This window comes from Serinus canaria, chromosome 1 (assembly GCF_022539315.1).
Source record: "Serinus canaria isolate serCan28SL12 chromosome 1, serCan2020, whole genome shotgun sequence".
Classification (NCBI taxonomy): Eukaryota; Metazoa; Chordata; class Aves; order Passeriformes; family Fringillidae; genus Serinus; species Serinus canaria.
In genome coordinates, this window is record NC_066313.1 from 40768901 (window position 1) to 40794938 (window position 26038).

Here is a 26038-nt window from a genome sequence, read left to right on the forward strand (position 1 = left end):
TCAGACAATAGGACATTTATTTCCATAAGTATCTCCTGCCCCAGAATTAAAATTAAATAAACTCTCCATGTAAACTAAACATGGAGAAATATGTAAGGCAAATATGTTAGACACAAAGTGATGTACTTTATTAGGCTTATTTGCATACTTCTTCTAGAGACATCTAAGCAAGCATCTACATCTTGAGTTATGTGTTTAAAACAAGCAGCTGTACAGAATAGAAAAATTTGTGATCCACAGAAACAGAGAAAATGCATACATATTATGATATGTACACAGGTATGCTTGGGCATGTATTAAAGTTCTTTTCTTAAGTCTTTTTTTAGCTGAAAGGAATTCTTTAGAAAGCATAACCCATTCATGGCATTTGACACTGAAAACTGCCTTTCATACCAAACAGTTGGAGCTTGGAGTCATTAAACAGAGTGCATGGCCAGAATGTATTTTGCACTCAGGTCTGCTGAGATTGGTCTTCCATTTAAAAGGTGAATGACTTTCACTGTAAATACCCTTGGTCAAAGGGTTCATCCATATTTTATTTTTAGAAAAGTAATTCCTTCTTTTCATTACTCTAGTTATTATGTGAGACCTATAGCTGTTGAAAAAATGTATTTTCTACATAAAATAAATTGAAAGATTGGTTTTTTAGAGAAATTAAAAACAGCTTGGTGGCAAAAATGGAAGACAGTGGAACTTGCATTTCCAATCATGCATACCAAGCTTTTGATTTTAAAATCACCCGTTTGTACTGTGGCTGATTTCCACTGGCAGAACAAGGAGAAGCTAAGAAGAACCCCTCATCAAATGAGCAGAGGAGAAACTGCAAGGCACAGTGGGAGAAAATGGGCAAAGAGTAGGAGGTTAGCTTGGGGTTTCTTGAATTTTAGACTTCTGGCCCTCCACAGACAGTAATTCCCTAATGTCATTTTGATCAGACATATCCATAGTAGGCAGAGTCTACATCTGAAAAAATTCCTTAGCTATGATTACTGCATTATCTGTGGAAAACAGGCAAGCTACAAGATGCTGGAAAAGCATGAATGCAGTGAGATGGTTGAAACAAACAAAAAAATCAATGAAGTGAGATGGTTGAAACAATGAGGCAACCTGAAGGACTGAGTACAAGTACAGAAAACACCATCTTTTTTAAGTCTTCAGCATCATCAGATGTCTGAAGTAACCGTGATTCCCAGATGTGTATAGTCACCCAAGCAGCCTAAGATCCAAAATTCTAGAGAGAAAATCTCTTGGTGTGGTTTTGGTTATGTGAAATGTAAAATGCCTGGGATTTTTGAGGGAGGGCATGAAGTGTGAAGTATAGAATGATGAAAGAAATCTCCAAGAATCCTTGCTGAACAGGCCAGTGATGGATACTAAGGGTATCTACAGACATCCTACTGATTCTTTGATAATATTTTATTCTTTACTTCAATTATACGAAGAACTTAAATGTTAGAACCTAATTCATTTAATTTTGGTTCTCAGAAAACTGGTTTTTAGAAAACTCAGAAGAGCTAATTGAAATGTATATTGGAACTTAAAATAGGACCTTGAGTGAAAATTTACAAACTCCTTGGCTTTCACTTCTCTATCATTCCAGGTACCATTAAGGCAGTTCATTAGATCAAGGCAAGGCAAAGCAGTGAAAACAGAAAGATAGTACCATTTATGAAGTAATTCTGGGCTGTTGGAAGCACCTGACTTCTGAAAAAGCCATCATTACCAATCCTCATGTGGAAGAAGAAACAATCCAAATAATCCTGAAGTGCATTTTAGATGTACATGGTAAAGCAAATTTCGCATTGTTTTTAAGATTTACTTACTCTTCAGAGCACGCTTGCACCATCACAGAATAAAACTCATGGGATCCTGGAAATCCCTTACCCACTGTAAGTAAAAGGTCCTCAAATGTGGGTGGGCTAATAAGCAATTGGCACTTGATATATCTTCATCCCTGAAAGGAGAGCTCAGAAGATCCTCCTTGACTGGGGAATAGCTTCAGAAGAGCCTTGTGCACTTTGTCAACAGCTGCTGTCCTGCCAATACCTGGTCACGGGCTGCAGAAGGCAGCAGTAGAGTTTTCCTAGATCCTCTGAAGTTCTGTCTCTCTGATCAAGTTGTATGTAGTGTCATGATGAGATAGCACGTTCCATTTATCCAACAGTAACACTGGTTTCAAGTGGTGCTTCCTACCATCAAGAGAGAGGAAGTAAGAGAAAAACAAAAAAAAATTTTTTTCAAGAGCATTCAGAAACTTTTGTAATGTAAATCCTGGTTATGGGGACTAAAAAATTACTGAAAATGCTTTTTTTTCAAGTTAAAGTATGTGAAATTAGATACTAGTGGTTATTAACCCATGAGAAACTGTGGAAAAAAAAAACAGGTAATATTTTCATCACACTTATCCTCTTAACATGAAAATTGTTTTCAGAAATTAAAACCCACATTTTCTGGATCTTTAAAAGATACTCAGATCTGAGAGTGGCCAAGGAAGCAGTGTTTTATTTAATGTTATTAATCAACATCATGTGATGAATGGTTGTTAATCTTATCGAGGCCAAAAGGAATCCATGGCTTCACTCATTATAAATAGTAAACAGCAAAGTGAGAGAAATTATTTAAGATTATATCTTTGCACAATAGCATGAGTCAAAGTCAGCAATGATTTAAGTTGCTAGTGAGGGAACTCCTGATGATGTGAAATCAGTTACTGAGGAGAGAAAGTAGAACCTCAGCCCCATCTGGGCCAACGCATTCAAAAGCCTGGACTGGACAGAGATCATTGCACTTCAGGAGACAAACTGCAGTAGCTGGAAGATTAAGGTGGAAGGATAAGAATTTGAGAAACAGACTCATCAACAAAAAGCAATAGAGTTCTAGTGATGGATCAAATGACATCACTCCACTAAGGACAGACTTAATTTCTTAATATAAAACTACAAACCAGACAAAAAAATAACATCTTTGGTCCAGTTTGAATGAAAATATTCTGGAATAAATCCTCATGCTGGACCAAGTTAGTTACATCTTTCATGATTACCTGCCTTCTATATCTTCCTTTGCCAAATTTTTCAGTGATCTGGGGAGATATTTCCTAAGCCAGAGGGAGCAGTTAAACGTCCAGTCCCCTTTTAAAGTCACATGGAAGTGTTGTACCAAGCTTCCCCAATACTTTAAAAAATGCTGTACTTGAGCTTCCTCACATTAAAGCAGCGCTGATTTTTTTTTTCAGTTCAGTAAAATCTTAACAAAACATTTGACATAAAGAAGCAACATTGGTTCAAAATGTGAGTTACAAAATCACAGAATCCTTAAAGCTGGGAAAGACCCCTAAGACCAGAAGTCTAACCTTCTCGGAAGAGATATGAAAACCAGTACATTAGGAAAACGTGCTTTCAAGAGGAAATGCAGGCTATGATGTAGGATGCTCTGGCATGTGCTCTCATTAGAAGATGATGGATAACACTGGAGTCCTTCCCCCCCCCATGCCCCTTGTTTAATGGATTTATAGAATCATATGGGTTGGAAAAAGACATCTAAGATCGTTGAGTCCAGATGTAAACATTACATGCCATGTTCACCACTAAAACATGTCCCAAAAGTGCCACATCTGCATCTTTTATGAACACTTTCAAGATATGGTGATTTAACCATGTTGTGGGCAGCCTGTTCCAATGCTTGACCCTCTTTTTAGTGAAGAAATTTTTCTAATCTCCAATCTAAACCTCCCCGGCACAACTTTCCATTTCCTCTTGTCCCTGGCACTTATTACTTGGCAGAAGAGGCTGACCCCCACCTGGCTGCACCCTCCTGTCAGGCAGTTGCAAAAAGTGATGTGGTCCCCCCTGAGCCTCCTTGTCTCCAGGCTGAGCACCCCCAGCTCCCTCAGCTGCTGCTCACAGGACTTGTGCTCCAGACCCTTCCCCAGCTCCGTTGCCCTTCCCTGGACACGCTCCAGCCCCTCAATGTCTTTCCTGTAGTCTGTAATGACGGACCCAGACCTGAGCATACTATTTGAGTTACAAATTATGCTAAAGGCTTCATCAAAACAATTTAGTTTAAGAGCCAAGTTGTATGTCTTCACCTCACATCTCAAATGAAATACACTTAATTCCTGTCAATAGCACTTTTGCTGGCAGGTGTACTTCAGAATTAACATTCATTTCTCCAAAATGAAGAAAAAAATTGTAGCTATTTTTTTCTGCAAATTGCAAATATTTCTTATGTGTAAGAAAAACCTGTGATTGCATAGCTATGAATAAAAAGCTATTTTTATGTAATTAACTGCATGCTTCATAAGCTACCCTCCTATTTAACACTGATTAAACTGATATGTTTTTTCAGCTCTTTTTCTTCTGGAAAGAAAAATTTCTTTTAAAATATGATTTTTTTTTACCTTTTCAAGATAAATTATAATTAAAAATAAAAAGCTAGCATTGTAGAGAAGAGGACCATCAAAAGATTACTTTTTAAAACAAAATTTGTATTTTTCTTTGCTCCATTTCATTAAAATAGGATATGGGGCAAGGTTTTATAAAATATTAAATTTGGGGGGAAAAATAAGCTGCAAAGTAATTTGTTTTCTCTACAAAGAAATGTTGGGATGAAGTTCAAATTTGAACTGAAAGAAGTAATATGTCTTGAAGAAAATGAATCAATCCAAGAAAGAGAGAAAATGTTTAATCAGAGAAGAAAAAAATGTTTAATCACACAGGGAATCTAGATAAGTTATCAAACATGATTTCTCTAGATATTCATTTAATGAGGATGAGTTTTCCCTCTGCTGGCAAACTGAAAAGGTGATAGGATTTTGCAAGAAGATCTCTCACCACCAGGAGTATCAGAGGTGAAATGTTCACCTCAGTTAAGCTACTGGGAATTTTACGATTGATTCCATAAACCAGTTTTTCACTGTCGTCCAATCTAATTTCCATGCAATCTGTTATGCCTCTCTAAGCTTTTATCCCGAAGCAGAAAAAAAAAATTAAAAGATGGCTGTAGAGAATTTGTCCTTGAGAAAACCTGCCTGTGCCACAGGAACTTCCTACCCCGTTAAACTTTTTAAAAAACTTCTGTAGTTCTGAAAAGCCTGGAACTCTCACATGTTACTGGTATTTTTATCAGCTTTTAAAAACAGCCAAAAAAGAACTTCTGTACCAATGTGGATTCTCATTCATGTGACTATGAAAGGTAAATGCTGCATGTGGATTCTCTATGGGGGAGCTTTCAAAAAGGAAGTTTTGGCAGAGTTAGGGATACGCACGTGTGTGTGCATTGCCAGGCAGCTATAAATATCAGATCCATGGAGTGCACAGGACAGGAGGACAAAGGCACAAAGACTGGAGGATTTATTGTAGAGCTGTAAAGGGCTTTTAAAAATGAGAAAAGGTTTGTTAGTGTTCAGCAATTGTGAAATTCATGAGGGGCTTTCTATCAAAGAAATTAGCCAAGGCACAGAGGAAAAGGAAATTTTGTAAATGAACCCAGTGGAAATTTTTTTCTTGTTCTGTAAAAAACGTTCAATTGGATTTAAATTTTGTGGAATTATATATGAATGAAAGTAAAATACTTTAGTGTTGCCCAAGTTTTCAGATGGAGGTATTTAAAGATTAAAGCAGTTTCGCTCTCAGAAATTTATAAATGGCCAAGCTACTTTGTGTTCATTATCAAGAAATGAGAGTTATGAGCATTTTAGGGAAAATAGAGATACATCATCTCTGTGTGAGAAATACCTGTAGTCCCTGGCTGCAAGGGATCTGTGTCAGTCATATGAGATGAGCCTCAGAGAAGGGCAGCTCCAAATCACGTTGAATCTAGGGATGGAAAAGGAATTAAAAATACAGAGGTATTTTTCCTAAAGTGACATTGTGTGAACAGTTTTTAATCTATCTATCCAAATTGTGTCATTTAACTTTGCAGTTAAAAAGAGGAAGATACCTCTGGTGGATAAATTGGTGCATACAATTTATCACCCATTTTAAGATCTATCTTTGGAATATAATTTTTTTTCTATTTTAGAGACAGAAAATAAAAAGCCCCAGAAATTAAACTCACTTTTGGGTGGTAAGAACCAGGTGAGACAGACTCCTCCACTCTCCATGTGCCCCAATACATACAAAGACACACATGCTTGTTTCACAGCTTCTGCAATTGGCTTGGAGGAAACTTTATTCAATGTATTAATTTGTGGAGGGAAAATCTTGCCTCCATCTGAAGCATGGAGAAGAGTTCAGCAGTTGGACTTACAAGCCAGTCTTGCCTGGTCTCAATGGTCTTTTATTGGGCATCTCTCAGGATAACCTTTTAAAGTTAAATTTCTATAGCTTAGGGATCTGGTATAAGACATTTTACACAACAAACTACATTACAGAGTTTAAATTTATTTTAAAAGAAGAAAATACTGTGCATGTTATTTAAGCTCATTCAATTCCATTTTCCATTCAACAGGCAAGAAATGCTCTATCACTTTCTGATATTGTTTCAGGAATTGTCTTTGAGCAGAAATAGTCTTTTAGAGACAATTCACAAAAATGATTTCTGGTAATGTGGCAATTAATTAAAAAATGTAAGTTTGTATCTTGTTTTGCAATACGTTCTGACATCTGCAGCTGAACAAACAGAATTGCATTTCCCAAATTACCATTTGATCTACCACATTAAACCAAGGCTTTCATTGTACTTAGGAGAGTATTTTTAAATGAGCTGGTAAGTTGCTTAGAAGAGAGTACTAGAAGGAATCCACTGCTGTGAGTAGAAAACACTCATGAATTTTCTGTGTTTGGTTGATCTGGTGTTGAACTCCAGTTAAAAACTCCTGCACAGTTTTTAGGAAGTGCTTCATCTTATGCATACAGCCAAACACAATGAGATTTAGGACAAAGGCTTATGTAGTTTTAAGGTTTCAGAATTTACTGTGGAACTGCAAGAGACAGGCCCACTAGGTACAACATTCACACACATTGGGGTAGCACTCAGAAGCCACATTGAGGCAGATGGAGCATTGTGCTAAACTTTTTACAGATATCTAATAGGAGACTGGCCTTCCTGTCAAGTGCTAATTGTCCTCCATAGAACAGACAGTTTAAACCTTGAAAACTGAGACATGAGAATGCAAAGTGACTTGCTCCAGGGAATGAATTTAGTTTCAGAGATTCAGTACCCAGCATGTCAGACTTCTCATTATGCAATGTCTTATTATAGGAGGACAAATGTTTGAGAGGAATAAACACTGAAGAGAGCAATACTTGTGATTCATTGGGGTTTTTGTTTGGTTTTTTGGTTTTTTTTAAAGCTGGAAAGATCATAATTTAGTCTCTTTTTGTTCACCTCAACCACTAACACGGTGTTAAATTTTAGAGCAATAAGCTGGTTTTTGTCAAAGTGTGATATTATTTAACCAAATATTATTGTTATTTGGTTAAATGCTGTGATATTATTTCTGGTTATAACACTTCAGATATGTTGCTACCTGACATGTGATATATGCCTCCTAAATGCAAGATAATTAATTTGCTTGAAGGAGTTTGTGATCAAAGGACAAAGGTAGATGGTGATTTAGAGGGTGCAGGGTCTATAAATAGAACATGAGGGTTTTGTTGGATGTTGTTGGATGTATTAACTATATAATTTATTAAAACCCTTTGTTTCCCTGTTGTCTTATTTTGGATAACTGTATTTAGAGGTATCCTATTCTACTCCAGACAATTTTTAAGATAGCAGTAAAATGGTCCTAATACATCTATAATGTTTTTTATCTACCCCTTTACGTAACACTCCTTTCTTTTTTATAATCCTCTCTGTCATCTTATATCAGTGATTTAGTTCAGATCATTAGGTTTGTCTCAGTGTTGGGAATTTTTCTTAATGCAAGAGCATAATTTAGTATTAAATCAGCAGTCTCAAACCCAACTGAGGAAGAGCATAAGGGTTTCAAATCTGTCCTGGATTTGGGTGCAAGGTAAAACTACAGAGGGATGAATTTAGATAATTTGTCTTTTAGTTCCAGAGCTCTAACTAGCCCTGTGTCCTCTTCCAAGAGGTGGAGGTCAATGGAGTGATCAGAAGGAGGTGGATCAGAGAGTAGAGTGGAGAAAGAGACTGTTGGTTTGATCTGTGCAAAATTAGCAGAAGGATCATTGGACATTTTAACAGGAAACAACAATCTCAAAGCTATTTTAGAAATACTGCTTAATATCATCTCCAGTGTCCCAGTTCTTACAAACATAAGTTTATAAATCATTTGACCTGAGGAGGTGATTCATATTTAGATTAAATGATTCTCCCTTCTGTACTTAATCTCACATGTAGAGCTTGCATCTCCATATGGGTAGGCTGTTCCTCTTGCAAGGAGTTCTTCAGGTCAGAAAAATTAGCACAGTATTTTTTACATCAGTGCTGGCAGGTGCACAGCAGCTGAACAAAACATTGTGTATGACTGTGACCCATGAAGACATGGACATGAAGATGGCATTGCAGGCACACCTCAAATGAAAGCTTTCATGTGCTATTATGGTGGCACAAGGAAACATGACTCCCTAAAGACGCTTTGTAAATGTGCTGCTCTCTGGAGTTTGCCAGATCAAAGAAGCATAGAATAAACTACATAGGAAGTGACCCTCAAAGATAATCAAGTCCACCTCCTGGCTCTGCACAGGACCGTCCTCAAGAGTCACACCATGTGCCTGAGAACATTGTCCAAGTGCTCCTTGAACTCTTCTTAGGCCATGACCACTTCCCTGGGGAGCCTGTTCCAGAGCCCAACCAACCTTTTTTCTAAGACCCATCCTAGACCTTTTCTGACACAACTTCAGACCATTCCATCAGGTTCTGTCACTGGGCACCACAGAGCAGAGATCAGTGCCTGCCCTTCTTTGGCTGGGGGGAGGGGAATGGAGGGACAGCATCTGCAAGAAGATGCCAGGGGCCACTCCTATGTCAGAGTTTTCAGCCAGCTGAGCTTGTCAGTGATGCTGTGGTACCTCTGTGATAACACATTCAGTAAAGGTTGAAAAACACTGCATAGGAGCAGGGAGAGTGGAGTGAGAATATGTTGGAGGAATGTGAGAGGAGCAGCCCTGCAGAGCCCCAGGTCAGTGCAGAAGGAGGGGCAGGAGGTGCTCCAGGTGCCAGAGCTGAGATTCCTCCACAGCCCATGGCACACAGACCATGGTGAGGCAGCTGTGCCCCTGCAGCCTACGGAGATCCATGGGGATGCAGAGATCCACCTGCAGCCTGTGGAGGATCCCATGCCAGCGGGTGGAAGTGCCCTGAATGAAGCTGCAGCCCGTGGAGAGTCCACATTGGAGCTGGCTCCTGGCAGGAGCTGTGGCCCAGTGGAGAGAGAGGAGCCCATGCTGGAGCAGGTTTTCTGACAGGAATTGTGGCCTTGGGGGACAATTCTTGGAGAGTACCTACAATGCAGCATTCTTGAAGATGTGCAGCCCATGGCAAAGGGCTGTGCTGGAGAAATTTGCAAAGGACAGTATCTCCTGGGGAGATCGAGTGCTGGATTAGGGGAACAGCCTGAGGAGGAAGGAGAGTCAGACACAAGTTTTCATGGACCAATCGCTATCCCTAAGCCCTGTTTGGATGTCCAAAGCATAGGAGGAAGGCAAGAGACAGCAATGAAAGACTGTCCTCATATCTGAAAGCTTCCACAATGTAAATTAGTCTTGAGTCTTTCAATTTTTGAGGTTCCACACTTTGTGTTTTTATGACAGATCAGTGTGTCTGTCAACATATCTGTAATAGCTAACCATGCAAGGGCTTCCCACTCAAGAGCTGAAAATGTAGGGGAAAGCATTTTCTAATGCTCATTCCAGAACCTGTGTCCTGGGACACTCAGGGTCAGTGAGTCATGACTGATGAAGGTTCTATCATATTACTTTAGTGTTAGGCTGCAGGTCTTCCAGGTTCCTACATACATAGTTCCTATACCTGGTGCCTGTTTGCTGCTGAGCAAAACTAACATTGTTGGCAGACCAGCTGTACCCTACTTACTCTTTGTAAATATATTGTCTAGAGGATTTAAACTATATGGGCATAACTTGGGAAAAATAAGTTGTTGGAATTTTTTGATTTTTGTTTTTCAAGATAAGATTTGTGTTTTAAGTGAGGGACTTGTCTTTAGAGCTATAGCAGGATCTTTGGAAAGTATTTTCTTTACAGAGAAAGAAGCTCATGTGACTTTTCCATGTGTCTCAGTAAACCCTTCAGTATATGAAGTTTTTTGCCATTTTGGCATTATGATGTCATTTCTTAAGTGAAGATCCTGTGAGGCGCCCATTCTTTTAAAGTGATTGTGCTATCATGTAGTACAATCAGCTAGAATAGAACACATCTAATTCATATTACAGCTACTGCAATAGTGCTATCTTGGTGATTTAAGGTGCAATGCAGTGTTTTCTCTGGAGTCTGTTCCAAGGGGAATAGGCTGGGTGGAGAAAGGATCAAGACTAGCCCTGGGGGAAAGCTTGGAGGTGTTGGTGGATGAGAAGCCCAGCATGTCTCAGAAATGTGTGCTCACAGCCCAGAAAGCCAAAAGTGTCCTGGGCTGCATCCAATGGTGGGCAGCAGGGCCAGGGTGAGGATTCTGCCCCTCTGCTCTGCTCAGACCCCACCTGCAGGGCTGCATCAGCTCTGAGATCCCCAGCACAACAAGGAGCCAGTTGGAGCCAGTCCAGAGGTGGGACACTTGTTCCCAGGGCTGGTGCACCATTCCTGTAAAGACAGACTGAGAGAACCGGGTTTCAGTCTGAAGAAGAGAAGGCTCCAGGGAGGCATAATTGCAACCTTCCAGTACCTGAAGGGAGCCTACAAGATAGATGGAGACAGTCTGTTTACAAGGGCACATAGTGACAGGACAGGGGGCAATGGCATTAGACTTTAAGAGGGTTGGTTTAGATTAGATGGTAGGAAGAAATTCTTCACTGTGACAGTGGTGAGCTGCTGGAAAAGTTTTCCCAAAGAGTTTTTGGGCTCCCCATCCCTGGAGATGTTCAAGACCAGGAGGAATAGGGCCCTAAGCAACCTGATCTAGTGGCAGGTGCCCATGACAGGGAATATTGGAACTAAATGATCAGTAATGTCTCTTTCAACCCAAACCGTGCTGTGATTCCATGAGTTTGACTTCCACATTCATCTCATCTTTGGTGAGGCCAGTGGCATTGCAAAATCTGCAGGAGAGAATGGTATGTGTAATACAGATAGTAAGTTGTCAGCTATGAAGAGCTATCTGTTTTGAAGACAAATTATTGTTCAGTATTTTTCAAAGTATGCTCATAAAAGTGTATTTGTCACTGCTTTGTATTTATGGGGGAAAAAGTCTTGAAAAAAAATTTCTTAGAATGCTAGTATGCGACTGTTTTACCAAGCATAATTTAGTTAATTTTTAAAACCTAAAATGCCTTCAGAAGTGTAAGAGAACTGGAAAAAGAATTGTCAAATTCAGGTAGTCGTGTTTGCTGGGAGACATTTTCTGAGAACAGCGGTGAGTTGGAATGCAAATACTCACGGCTTTGCTGATTTTGTGGTCGCTGCTGATTACTGTAAAATTGATTCAGGAGTGTTGCAGCATCTCTGCATATGTTGAAGCTTCAACTCCAAAGCGTCACAGGCATTTTTCCTCTCTGTGGGTTTTGTACTGAGTAAGAAAAAAGTCTCATAACCCTCATCTTAGCATTTTTTCTTATCAAGGAGCAAAGAAGGACACTCTTCAGTTATTTTCCAGTCTTGATCTCAAGTATACTAGCACAAGTTTTCTTGGATTGGCTATTTCAGGACTTTAATGGTATTCAGATAACGTTTTATCATATTCGGATTTAGACTGGGGCAAGGATAGTTTGCTTTGAACATGAAGAATTATTTTTCTGTTACTCTAAGTTATAAGTACTTCAGGGTCATATTATGTTATTAAATGAAATTTCAAGTTTGAATTTTTTCTCCATCCTGAGAATGAATTTGAGCTTTAACTCCACTAAGTGTACCATTTCACAGCTTGTCATTGATTTCTTGAATTTTTCATCATGTGGATTCCTACTGTAAGGACCATGAGTTAGAAAAAGTACTCTGTGCCCCTGTAGAACTGCAAAGAAGTACAACAGCAATCCTTAATCCTTAGGAAGGATTTTGTCTAAACAAGAAACACATAAAGTAACTACCTCTTACATGAGGGTTGTGTTCAATTATTTCAGTTGTCAGAGTTAATTTAACTGTGTTTAAAAATAGAGAAGGCCTGCCATTTTTTCACAGAAATCCTTGTAAAACATGATGAAATCCCTTTGCAGAGGAAAGTAATGTACAGGATGGGATTGAATGAATGATTATAGAAGGAAGATACAAGAAACAAGTGTTTGGAAAGGGTTATTAATAAGAAAGATTGTGTTTTTAAAAAAAGGAGATATAAAGGACATTTACTGCAGAAATGAAAGCTTTAGTTAGAGCTTCCACTGAAAAATGAAACTTTTAAAGAACACTAAAACAACAGTAGAAGTTTGTTTACATATTTTAATAAAAATACAGGAAATAGGAAAGTAAGCGAAGCTGTTCTATATTGGTGGTGTAACAGAAAAGCAGGAAAATCTAGTTGGAGATTTAAAGCTAATAGATATTTCCCATTGATTTTCACTCAAGGAGAATGTTGATCTTAAAAGAGGTGTGATGACTAATGGGAACGGAGAAGTGTCATCTTTCTTCCCTGGTTCTTCAAGAACTGGTTTACTGAAGGGCAGATGCAATAACAAGTGCCTCTTACTAGAGATGTAATATGTATGATCAGTGAAGTTATAGAAGAGATTTTGATGGAAAGAAAGCTTTAAAGTTGGATATAGATTGAAAATGGCATAAAATGCAACCAGAAGTTACTAAGGTAGACAGTATAGGATTGATCTATCTTCCAAGAGAATGTAATGAAATAGACATGGTCTTAAGACAAGTGATTTCTGGAAATGGAGACAGAGTCAAAAGGCAAGCATGAAACTGTGCAGAAGGTGGCAACAAATTTTGGTAGAAGAGGAGGTACCAGGCTGGAGAAGAACAATTACAGTAGAAAGATCTTAACTGTCTAATTTTACAGTAGACACAGAGATAAAAAGTCAGGGTACCATGATGGAATTTGCTGGAGAGGCAGATAAGTGCATCAAGCAGAGCAGACTAAGACTGTAAGCAGAGAAGTAAATAAGTTTAAAGGAGTTCAGAAATATGTTGGAAAACAAATATGATGGATATATGATGGAAAACAAATAACAGTGACTAATGAAAACACTCTGCTAATAAGCAGGAACTCATTATTTGCAAATGGCCCAGAAGGGAGAAGGAGCAGACTTTTGATCCCAACATGATCGTCAGCCATCACTGAGGTTCAGATTTTAGAAAAGCCCAGTGTTATCTCAGGATATGTCAGAAAAGATATTGTATGGTCAAGATGGGAAAATAATGTCCAAAAAAAGGCAGGAAACCTTTAACTGAAATTCTCAACATGTCACTCATCTGTGTTCAAGCCAGGTGAGATGGAACTGGGAAAGCAGAGAGCAATGCTCCCTGTGATGTTTAGTGGAATGACAAGCCAATCATTTGAGGTGTCTGTGGGAACCTGTTTAGTGTGGTTCAGCAAAGAAAATACTAAGAAGGTTTGTACGAGATGTGCATATTGAAGGTGAACTTATGGAAGGTGAACTGAAGGGAGAAAGCTTTTGAAAAAGCTTTATTGATATAAAATCTGACTTTAAAAATCATTAGGATGGGAGCCATAAAGTGGAGGATAACATAAAATCACAAAACTGCCCTCAAGCTACTTACTCTAGTTCTGGCATCAGAACTGGGTAAATCACCCAAGTCTTCGGAGAAAAATGCACAATTTTTATTTTCAGCTATTCATGCAATAAATGTAATATGAAAAAATTAAAGCTGGAGTGGTTTGAATTTGGTAAGGGTGTACATTGTTCCCTGAGTGTGCTGCACATGCAGAATGACTGTGAACTCCTGGCTCATGGGAGGGTGCCTTAAGTTTTCCCATGTTTAGGCAACATGTAAGAAAGGACTCTGAGAAGAGAGCATCTGGAACAGGAGAGCATGGGAAACAGTGAGAGGAAAGCATAAAAAATATGATGATCCCCTAACTGACTGTTCCTTTCTCCATTTTCTGTGTGTCTGGGAGAGGTAACACTATTAATGATCACACAGTTTCTAATAACTTGGTTTGTACTTCCAAAAAATGGGATGTTTTTCGTTAGACTCTTTATGAGTTGATAGGATTGCAGTAGATGCTCAAGAAAATACCCATATGCTTGCTTTTCTGTGCAGAGATCAGTGAAGTCCTTATCCAGTCTGATGAAATCAATAGAAGTCTCTCCCTATGTCTTAAATGAGTCCAAGAGCAAATCAAAACTCAGAATATATGTTTAGGTCATTTGTTATCTGGTTTCCAGGTAGCACAGAGTAGAAATAAAAGGGCTGGGGCAAAAGTCAGATCACATTGACTTACTAGGTTTTACTTAAACTGCCCTCTTAAAGTCAAGGAGATTATTCATGAGGTAGATTTTACTCATTGTCTCTAGAAGTGTTTTAATGTACCACAAGGGATTCCTGTTTAAAAGGGAGCAAAGGTTCTACGTTGTTACAATTCAAAATGTCCAAATTTCACTTACAAGGTCAGTAACATTTTTTGATAATTTTCACATTTTAGAATGTGAACATTTTTCAGTTCAAGGTAATGGAAGTGCTCAATGCCTGATACTATGCAGAGCTGTGGCTAAAACAGTATATGTTGATTTTTTTCACTGGTATGCAAAAACACATGTTATTTATTTTACATTTTATTTTAGAGTAAAACCACTATGGATACTTTAGTGTTCTGTGAACAGGATCAGAAAGTCACAAAATGTTATTTAGCTATTTATTTATTGGTTTCCAGAATAAAACACGTGAAAATTGAATGTAAATGTACAGGCAGAATTGCGAATCTTCAAATTAGAAATTTGAGGATGTTGGAATGTGCAAGGATATGTTTACAGATTTTGTCACTACTTAAACTCTCTTTGTTTGCTTGCTTGTCTCTTTCAGTTTGCTCCCAGTACTCTAGAGGAGTTTTTGCCATTTTTGGACTATATGATAAGAGATCAGTACATACCTTGACCTCATTCTGCAGCGCCTTGCACATCTCCCTGATCACGCCGAGTTTCCCCACGGAGGGCGAGAGCCAGTTCGTGCTGCAGCTGCGGCCGTCCCTGCGGGGAGCCCTCCTGAGCTTGCTGGATCATTACGAATGGAACCGCTTCGTTTTCCTCTACGACACGGATCGAGGTAAGCTGGGACCCAGCTTTCTTATCTGCACCGTTCCAATCACTTTGGCAAGGGCTGTGAACTTTTATGTCCCATTGAGAGCTTGGGGAGCCAAAGTTTAGAGGGCCTTTGAGGTGAAATAGCTCTAACTGAGTGGCTGTGTGGCTGAAGGAAGAACACCTTAGTCTGCAAAAATTGGGTATTGGATTCACATAGGATGTAATCGACCAGCCAAAGCCTGTGCTTTAAGTCTAGAATTCTAAAATCTTTAAACCAATGGTAGTGAAACAAAAATACAGTTCAATAGGCAGAATGTTACAGCTCTATTCTCTCTTCAGTTCACTTCGTAAGTGACAGCAGTACAAAGTAGAGAGGAGCAGCCTCTTTTCTGCATCTGCACTGCTGTAAGCTGAGATGAGAGCAAGCCTGTGGGACTTCCAAGTTTTGGAAGGTCAAGGCAGAGAAAGGCTCTGCCCTCAGGCTGTGCCGGAGTAGTGGAGGTCAGAGACAATGCTTGCAAGGCACAAGGTATCCACAGGCAGAGGGAGGGAGTGCTGCTGCAGCCCATCTTCTGCTCCTTTCAGCTGGGGTTACCTCTGTGATGGACTACACTTTGACAAAATACATAATTAATTTCAGAAAAGGGTGTATTTTCTACCCACAGTCTCCATTCCACATCCCAATGCATCTCAGAACTGTTTAAGTGATACAAAACTGTAAGTGCATCACTGTATGTCACCTCCCAGTAAGGAACTGAGAGGTGAAAGCTGTTCTCTGAGTTGTGTGTTCATTCTGCTGGCAAAGTGTTTGTTGGTGGAAGAGGACTGAGCCAGCATCACTGAGCTTCTGCAAACGAGGCAAGATTTTATGTTGGTGCCTTGCTTTCGGGGGGGAGCGAACAGCATCGCTGTAGTCAAATAATTATTTTACTGTAGCTGTTTCAATATATTTCCCCATGTGGACAGTCTATTCCAGAATTAAAGTGGCTTCTTTCCAGTATAATTACTCTACAGAAGAAATAGAGAATTACATAGACCTAACTAAATCTGTTTAATTACTTGATTATGACTATAGAAGTTAATTTTCTCCTATATACAAGCACTATATTTTAGTGAGTTTTTACCTTGATATGCTGCCTAAATACCTGAATTTGAATCAAAATTAATAATAGAAGAAAATGAAGGAATTTTTATTGTTTCATAATTGTTTGGGGTTTTTTTACTAAATATTTTTTAATGGTTGCTGGACCCATAGAGGAAGTTCTGGGAAGCATTATAGAATGTATTAAATAATGGGAAAGAGAAAAATATAGCAGAATTTTAAAGTATTTCTACTCAACATATAGTTATGGGTAACAAGAAAACAAGTACATAATTACAGATGTGGTCTTACAAAGTCAACAGAATGATAAGTAAAGAAGTGCACAACCTGCAGTTACCTTTCTCATCTAAAGTCACACACTTAATTAGATTGAGACATCATTTTTAAGCAGGTGATATCACACCAAGGACAGCTTCAGAACAGAGTCTATAACAGCATGGTTAATAATTAATTCTTATGGCACTGAACTGTGCCACTCTGAACTCATCAGCACATCTTTGATAAAGAGGTGACATTTTCCAGCTTCGGTTCAGGGGATGCTACATTGGGTAGTCTCTCAAATTCTGAATAGGTCTTGTGATGCAGTTTCATGGAAGAGAAAATAAGATTTAATGTATCTTTTGGTATTAGGAGTAGTTTAAAGATACATAATTGTTGAACAAATTTTCACCAGGTTTGCACAAGACAAAATTTCAGTGTGGACCTCAGGTATGCTACTAAAAAACATAAGCATCACCTTACTACCAGAATAACTGTAGAAAGAAAAAAACTCATTAATGTTAAATCACAGATTATCTGTCAGTGAGGCCAGAAATTAAACTTGTCCAGATTTTTGTCAGAGATCCTTCCTTTACATGCCAGATGTCTCCCTGTTTCTCTGAGCAGCCCCACTGAAGCAGATTGAAGGAGGGGGAACCCCCTTAGCATTTTGTTGTTGGGCTTGCAAATTGATCTTTGCAGCTTAAGTGGGAACTATGAATAAGCTCTTATGGGGGAAGGTAAGCAGTAAGCCTAAATTCCAACCTGACACAGTAGCTATCTGTGAAGAAGGCAGAATTTAGCAGCTGTCAGTATTTTAAAAGGCAGAAGTACTTCACAAAAGATAGAATGACAAAACACACTTCAGCAGCAGTGGTGGACAAAGGAATGCTGCTTTCAGACCTGCTTTTGAGCCATTCTGTCCTGCTTGCTTCTTGGTTCTGTTTGGTGTGACTCAGTTGCTGCTCACTCTTGGGGGTTGAACAATTAAATCCTATTATCAAGGAAGGTTTCTCTGTTGTATCATTCAATTCATCTCTTTGACAGCCCCCAAGCTCCCTTCAGAACCCCAGTCTTTAATGCTGCCTATGTTAACATTTCAGTTTAGGCCAGGAATGTACTTTGGCTACATCTCTGTAAGTCATTCCCACCTACCACACTTGGGGTTAGACCCTGTAGCAGTTGTGGACCACACAAACTATGATGAGGTGGTGGGTTCAGCTATTATGTTAAATCTCCCTTTCTGATGTTCTGGCAAACTCACAGTCTGGAAAGTCACTGTCCTGTGACAGAATGAAGATATTAGGAAGAATGGCAAAAATACAAAATTAAATGGATCTAGCAGAGGAAATTATGGAGAAGGAGAGCAGGTTTTGCAAGAGGCATTAAACCTAAGAGAAAGATGAAGGAAAATTCAGCTCATTTATTTAACAGGGGAAAGTCAGCAAGTGAGGAGTGACACAGAAGGCTAAAGCCTGAAGGGTCCTTTTGTTTCAATGCATTCCTCTTTCTCTTATCCTCCTTCCAGATTTAAAAAGTTTTAATTATGACCTGATGCCTGATACAATTAATATTAACAGCAAAGTGCCAGGAACACAGACAGGACAAGGATAAAGGAGGCTGAAGAGCATTTATTTGAGTTGTGCAAAGATAATAAGAAAGGGCTGAAACAAAAACCATGCCCCTCCTTGAGATATTCACAGGAAAGGGAAGTCCAGCAGGGAAAAGAGCTCAGGTAATCTTTGATGTCATCTCTAAAGGGAATTAAGTGAAAAAAACCAAATGTGTAGAGCAGAAGAACATTCAGTTTATATATGTTGTTTTATTGTGACTGAGAGCTATTTAATTTAAAAGAGGCATATAATCAAGAGGAGCTGTGTATCTGTAATTCCATAGGTTTTTTGACCTAGCACAAGTATGCCTGTAGTGTGATTCCACTAGTTGGTGACAACATTTTCTTGCACAAGAAAGAAAAATGTGGACTCTGAAACCAGAGAAGGCTGGAGGAGTTTGTGTGATATATGAGAAGCTGTGTCAGAATAAAATCATAGAAAACTTTAGGTTGAAAAAGACCTTTAAGGTTAAGTCCAACCATTCACCTAGCGCTTTCAATATCCAATATAGAGCTGAGTAGTGCAAGAATTGAACTACAAGAGGTCAGTGTTAGATTTCCACACCATGTGCAGCCTTAGTGAGAGCTGGAATGGCTGAGGTTGCTAGTTAAACTCCAGGGATTACCCAGAGCTGAGAGGTCCCAGGATGGAGAGTGGCAGAGGGGCTGTAGAGCAGCATGGGGACACATGGGACACCAGGGAGGATGGCAGCCAGCAAGCTGGAAACTGCTTTCCCAAAATGTCAGCATCCATTCGAACTCAGCTGTGTTTCCCAGCAAGTTTTGAGTCCCTAACCATGAATAAAGTGGGGAGCACCAAGGGTGGAGCTACCAGCTGGCCTAGCAGTTGGTTCCCCAGAGGCAAGGACTGTAAAATAGTTACATTCTATAGAAACTAGGCATCATGTGTGAGCCTGTTTATGTACCTTGCTAATGCTTTTTTCTTTCCCTCCACTCCTTTTAATTACCTGTTCATAAAACCAACTCAGTCATGGCTGCAGATGAGAAAAATTAGCTCACCGTGCACGAAGTAAATTTAATTTTCCCACATTTCTGGATAGTGTTTTAATAGCAACTCCTTTAAAGTTGGAACTGTTGTGTGACAATCTAAACCTGGCAGATGATTTATACAAGTACTGGTGGCCTGTTAGAATTAACCCTACAGTACACAGGGTTACAATCCCTAGGCTTTTGTCTCTGAGAACTTGGGGAGGATAAGTGAGCCTCAGAAGAGAACAGAAGATGTCTGGAGAAGACAAAAAGTGGTATCGGAAATGTAAAGCTTTCCCTCTTTTTTTGAGGGAGATTATGGATTTTATTTACAATCAGTTTATCAGGCTAATTCAGTTTCCAGCTTTGGCAAAGCTTCTGGCTCAGCAGTAACCATTAGGTTTGGTGTTTTAGGTTTGGTGTTTAGTACCTCCAGTTATACTGCCTCAGGCCTGACTTTTTCACAGAAAAAAATAAAAAATAGAGGTTTAACTATAGCATGGCAATCTGAAAAGTAGAAACCATAACCCCAAATATTTTTGCTAATAACATGTTTTAAATGTAAGAGCAGTTATCAGATGAGGTGCAAGGGATTTGTCTTTGAATATGCATGACAGCACAGAGAAAGGTTTTGGTGGGTTTGTGAGCCTGGCCAAGGTATGAGTGGTACAAAAAGGGTTCAGGGTTCAAAGTGATCTGCCAAACAGATAGTTCAGGGAGGTGAAATGTGATAAGGCTAAACATAGGAGGGAAGAATCATAGATGGAAAGTGCAGAGTAAGGGTCTCAGAGGTAATATCATGGGATAGATTTCAGGAGTTGTGGTGAGCCATAAGTATGATGTAAGTACAGAAAGCAATACTGAGTCCAATAAAGTAGAGGTTATTTTGAAATTTCGAAAAAGAATGTTGCACGTGAGATGTGAAAGCTGAATATTGCTCTCACCCAGCTGGCCATGCTGTGTCACATGCTGAGATTTCTGCTGTGAAAATAAATATCAAAAAAATTTCAAAACTATTTTTCCTTGCCCTTTTGAAGCACCAGATACTGTTTTCAGCTGTAACAAGGACCTTCTTTATAAATGTAGCACAAGGATCCATTGCTGGAATGGCACTGCCATCAGTGACCACCACATACAGGTATAAGTTTCAAGGGTCCACTGAAGAGAAAGAACATAAAAAAAAAAAAAAAGAAGACATGACCAATGAGAAAAAATTTTGTAAATGGAGATTTTATTTTATTTTTTTTAAATTGTTAAGGAGCAAAGATCAATTGTTTGTACCTGATGAGACATAGGCAAGATGGAATTATGTGGGCAGATTTGAAGTGATACTAGGAAAAAAATGTTTCAATAAGGTTGGAATAAGCTGAGGAGGTTCTTACCACTAGGGTAAGATTGTTACCACTTCGGAGGTTTTAAATAGGTTAGTAAATATCTGCAGTGGTGATGGGCTTTGTTGTATTCACCTCAGATGTTCTCTTATGTCCCTTCAGGATTATTTATGTAGTTGTCCTGATTTCTCTAGGAAACTGGACGTGGCTTCTTCACAGTACTTGGGACACTGAAAAGATAATTTTCTTAATTTTCTACTATGGAGCAACTTTCAATAATATATTATTTCTATTGAATTATATATATATAGCCTTTGTAAAACATTTAGTGTGTTCTATTATTCAAAAATCAGATCAAAATATTCTAAGTGATCTAGATAAAAACACTGTAAAATCAGGTTGAAGGACTGTCATTAGAATATGGTACTCAACAAGTTATGATTAGCTAGGCATTTAGGTGCTGAAAGAATTGTCCCTACATCAAGATTTACTCAATATTTTCACTGCACTTCTGAACAAATTTTTTGATGTCTCCCTAGTGAAAGTAGTGGTAATATCACAGCAAATTGTAAAGTTTTTTCAATACTTTAATTGAAAGAGATAAATTTACTAAAGTCAGTAGTGAAATAAACATATAACTTACATTTTTATGTGCATAAAAATACTGAGTCAAAGCTCCTATTTGTGAAATAAGTGAAAAGGACTAAGTTTTGCTAATAAAAAGCAAATTGCAGGTGACCTAACAACACAATACTGGTTTTGGCACCAAGTGCTCTGTATTTATTGTGTTCTACATAGCACTGCAAAGCCCAAACCTACATCACTCTTGCCTTAAACTTCTAGAATAATATCACAGGTAAGCCTAAAAAAACCAAGTTATGTCTAGGATTGTAAAGAACATTATTTTGGGAATCTGACTTTGTTCAATTGCAGTCATCCACTTGGTCTTGTGCCCTTTTTTCATAGCTATCACCAGGAAGAATTTGGTAGGATTCCCACAATATGAATTTTTCATCCAACCGATCTTTGGCAAAATGTTGGACAATTAAAAAAAACATAGGTTCTTGAATGGGTCCACTGAAAATGGGAGGTTCTTACTTGCATCGTGCAGTTTTGCACCACACTTTTGTGAAATAAAGATCAGTGTTGTCATGACATTGAAGAAACATTGATAAAAGGAACAGCAAACAATACCTGCTCTCACAGTCCTTAGAGTGCTCTAACATCATGGTCTGCAGGTTTGAACTTTTCCATATTCCTCACTAGATCTGATAAAAAGCTGTTTGTCTTCAGCAAACACTCTTATGTGGGCAGTGAATCGTGTCACACACACACTGGGATCCTGCTACCACAGTGCTTGTTTTGTACCAAATTTATATTGTAATTTAATGCAGCCCAATCTGAACCAATACAAAAAAACACAGAAAAAATATTTTGTCAAATATCAGTAGATTTAGAGTACAGCAGTAAGTTTGTCACATGATCTAATATTGTCCATGCTCAGTAACAGTAAATTCCATGTTTTTAATAAAATGGGGCAACGTGCTTTCTCCATCAGTAATTGGCTTGCAGCAAATTTTCTTTTGCCAGTGTTAGCTCATTAATAATGATACCAGCAAAATGCCAGCTCACCCTCATCTTCTCAGCAGGTGGTAGCAGCTTGAAAATACAGGTAATAAATGCACACGTGGAACTAAAACGCAGCTGGTTCCTAAAATCAGCATTAGTAATGATACTGTGACTTTCCATCATTCCCTTGTCTTACCACTACAGAGGAGCAATACTGGTAAATCAACAGGGGCACCATTTAATTTAATACATGTGAAAAATCCTCCAAGAGCTTTCAGAATGCTTCAGTTAACGAAAGTGCTCCTCTTGTTGATTGAAATGATTGAACATTAAATCAAGGTTGAAATTAAAAGAAAATGCAGGTATTGGGATCAAAAGCTGATCATCAAGTATACAGATGAATCCCCTGATTTTGGTATTCCATGTAAGATGTGGCTCAAACTATACTGAATAAGAACTTTTCTGTGTGTTTGTTCATCTGGCTAAACACTCAGAAAATGGAGCGCAGCCTTATATGCAAATACCATAGAAATACACAAATCCTAAAACATGAAATAAATGGCTGCTTATTATGTTCTTAGTCTGAAGAATTCACTTTTCTTTATTCTGAATTAGTGGGTGCCATGGAGAAGACAAGAGACTCATGATAATTTTAAATACTGCTTTTTAAGTTGCCATGCCAGTGAATCATCTCTGCCCTTTCTAATGATTTGTTTGTGACAGTGTTGTAGAATCCTTAGAGCTAAGTTCTTTTCTCAGTAGCATTTATCTCAGCTTTGCACATGTGTAGTACAAGATTATGCCTGTAACTTTTATATGCTTTTATATTCCAACATCCAAATGTAAACAACGTTGCAACTTCCAATGGCTTGTTCTAACGATATCAGAGAGTTAGAGAATAGTTAATTTGTTGTTACCTGCATATGTAATACATTCCTTTAAATGAAAGCATGTCATTTTTATCTGGTTTTTACACACATTCTGTATTTACTGGAGAGCAGGGACAGTGTGGTCTGTAATTCTGAATGTCTGTTTCATTTGCTTAAGAGCTTTTCCACACAAGGCTGCAGTTAAGAAAAAAAGTGACTTCATACCATTTTTTTCTGAAAAGAGCTCAGGCCTTGGCATTTTTATTCTAGGTTTTCTGAAAAGTAGAATTAAGTTCAGCTGCTCTTGTGAGTTTCAAATAGCAACTCTGAGCACATTTCTGATTTTATTGTTATTCGATCCCTGAGAAGAGGAGGTGTTTTACATACGTAAATATTGGACTTGTGTTCATCTTTTCTGTGGATCAAACCAATTACTGTCAGAGAGCAAAGTGTTAAGCAGAAATTTGTGTTATGGTTCACTAGTATTTAGCTCTGATATTAACATTTAGGGTAGACCTTGCCCTTCTTTGCATGTATCTATATCCGTGGTATCACGTTTGACAAACCCTGCAAGAAAACTACCTGCAGTGAAGGCAGCCTTGCATCAGCACAGCCAAGAGCATCTTCTCAGAGTCTGAGGCTGTGCTATGCCACCACCCCACAGGGCCAGCAGGAACACTGCAGACAGTTGATAGATCCAGCACCCAGCAGCGTGGCCCGCCAAAGGGAGCCTTGAAAAGCCTCAGACGAGGAAGCCAGCCACACATCCAAATGCTTATGCTTTAGAAATTCCTTTCAGTATGGACATCCGAGTCCTGCAGCTGCTGAACGTGGCCTTTTATATGGCCACAGGTGTTGGCTTCAGGGCTGGAGCACGAAGTGGTAGCAAACAAAGGGCAGTATAGTCAGTGCTGCCAGAGCCCAGACGGGGTGCCAGTTCAATACTGAATGTAAAACAAATACTTGTGCCAAGTTGTTTCTAAATGCATTTTTAGTTAGAAAAATTAGCTTGTCTTTTGAGAGCATTATCTACATGTAGATGAATGTTCCAAGTTTTAATAGAGGATAAAGCAGGCTTTTTGAAAATAAAAATAAATAAACAAGACATACAAATATCAAGACATACTATTCCATTTTTTATGCACCTATTATTTAAAAAACAATCAAAATTGTATAAGGCTAATTTAACTCTTCATGATCCCTCCTTGGCATATTTGTGAGACATTTATCCCTTGTGTAGTGTGAGTTACTTCTCCAGAGCTGGAGCAGGAGGCAAAGGTAATTCTGCTTTAGTGTAAATCTGTGTTTGTACATAAGGGTATTTCTGGAGTTGCACATTCTTAATTCAGCTGATTGAACTGTCATTCTATCATCTATGCAGTCTGTGATTTTAGGGCTACATTTTCTGCTTCTGTAAAGAAGCATATTCCAATGTATTTAGATGTTCACTATGCTGAGATGCGTTTTCCCTGTAAATGGAATATACTTTAGGTGGTTCCCTCATAAATTACTGCTGAATCCTATTTGCATACATATTTATACAAATAATTTGTCTTTGGTCAATTCCAAAAGGGGTGGTTGAAGTGTAGACATCCTTTTAAAATGATTGACTGCTTATCACAGTGCTACAGATGCTATTTCTGCCTCTGTACAGGGAATTTCCTGCACTAGTATTTACAGATAACAGCATTAGCAGCTGCTTCTGTTACCAAAATTGCAATGCATGTTTGAGGTATTTAGCATTTTGCAATTGGAAAGAGAGTTACCAAAGGGTCCTTTAATCCTAGGGTCTCAAAATCCCTTTTTTGTACAACTACTTTGGTGGGTTTTAATATTAATGCCCACCTGGATGCTGCAGGACATTTTCCTTTGGACAAGGGGCATACATTGTGTTCCAGTGTGACTTCATCTACAAATGGCAAGCAGAACATTTAATGTGGTTTTGAAGAGCTGGGCTTAATAAATGATGGAAGTGTCACCAAAGAGAAAGGCTGTGAATACAAAACTGTTTGCTAGTGTAGGTTCCTGGAAAAATACAGATTTTATGTTAACCTCTCACTGGGAGAAAAGAAATAAGGAAAGAAACTCTCCTGGGAGTAAGGACTTGTATCCTTGATCATCACTCTCCTAAGGGTAGGTCCAGTCAACATGGGACAGTGAGCTTGGGAAGATCCTAAATACATGCTTTTATTTCAAAAAAGGTATTGGAGCCAAATTTCCTCTGTAGTGAGTTCAGAGTAAGAAAACAAAAAGAAAAAAAATCAAGTGTAGATAACATAATAAATAAGTTTTAAACACAGAAAAATATTAAGCAACATTTTTTTAAGTATGCTATTCAAAGAAGTCTCTCATACCACAGAAATGTGTTTCCAGATGCCTCTTATAAAATGATTTTATATTTTTGGATAAATTAAGTGGAAAGAAAACAGTAAACTGTTTTACTTTCTTTTTTATCAAGTTAGTAAACTTAATAAAAGTAAGGCATTGTGATATCTCTGACTTCAATTATATCCTTCCGGTAAAAAACAAAGTACTCTCCTTTATATAATGAGATAAGGAGAGCTTCAAATAGGTCTAAATTATTCAAAACTCTTTTAAAAATCTTTAACTAATGGTAGTAAAAATAAGGCAGCTTTGCCAAATTTACAGTACAAGCAGTTTACATTTACAAAACAGGACATGAACCTGACTCTATCATTAATTTTTGTGTCGAATTTACATTTGAAGGTGTGGATGAATTTTTCTCATATCTATCTATCTATCTATCTATCTATCTATCTATCTATCTATCTATCTATCTATCTATCTATCTGTCTATCTATCTGTCTATCTATCTATCTATCTATCTATCTATCTATCTATCTATCTATCTATCATCTATCTATCTACCTCTAATCTATATCTATATCTATATCCATATCTATATCTATCTATATCTATCTTTTTCTATATGTATTATATTTATTATATCTCCTAGCTTTGTCTGGATGCAGAACAGCTGAAGTAATTTAAATATCAAAAATCTTTTTTTC

At 38.3% G+C, this 26038-nt stretch overlaps 1 protein-coding gene across 4 annotated transcripts in view; it reads left to right on the top strand.

The window, feature by feature from the left end:
* The window catches only part of GRIA4 (glutamate ionotropic receptor AMPA type subunit 4), a 215708-nt gene that overhangs the window by 57073 nt on the left and 132597 nt on the right, over positions 1-26038 (top strand). For all 4 annotated transcript variants that reach the window (XM_009102785.4, XM_050978843.1, XM_018908441.3 and 1 more), the window contains exon 3: positions 15058-15297. In XM_009102785.4, the coding sequence (XP_009101033.1) occupies positions 15058-15297 (240 nt within the window). The remainder of the gene's footprint in view (positions 1-15057; positions 15298-26038) is intronic.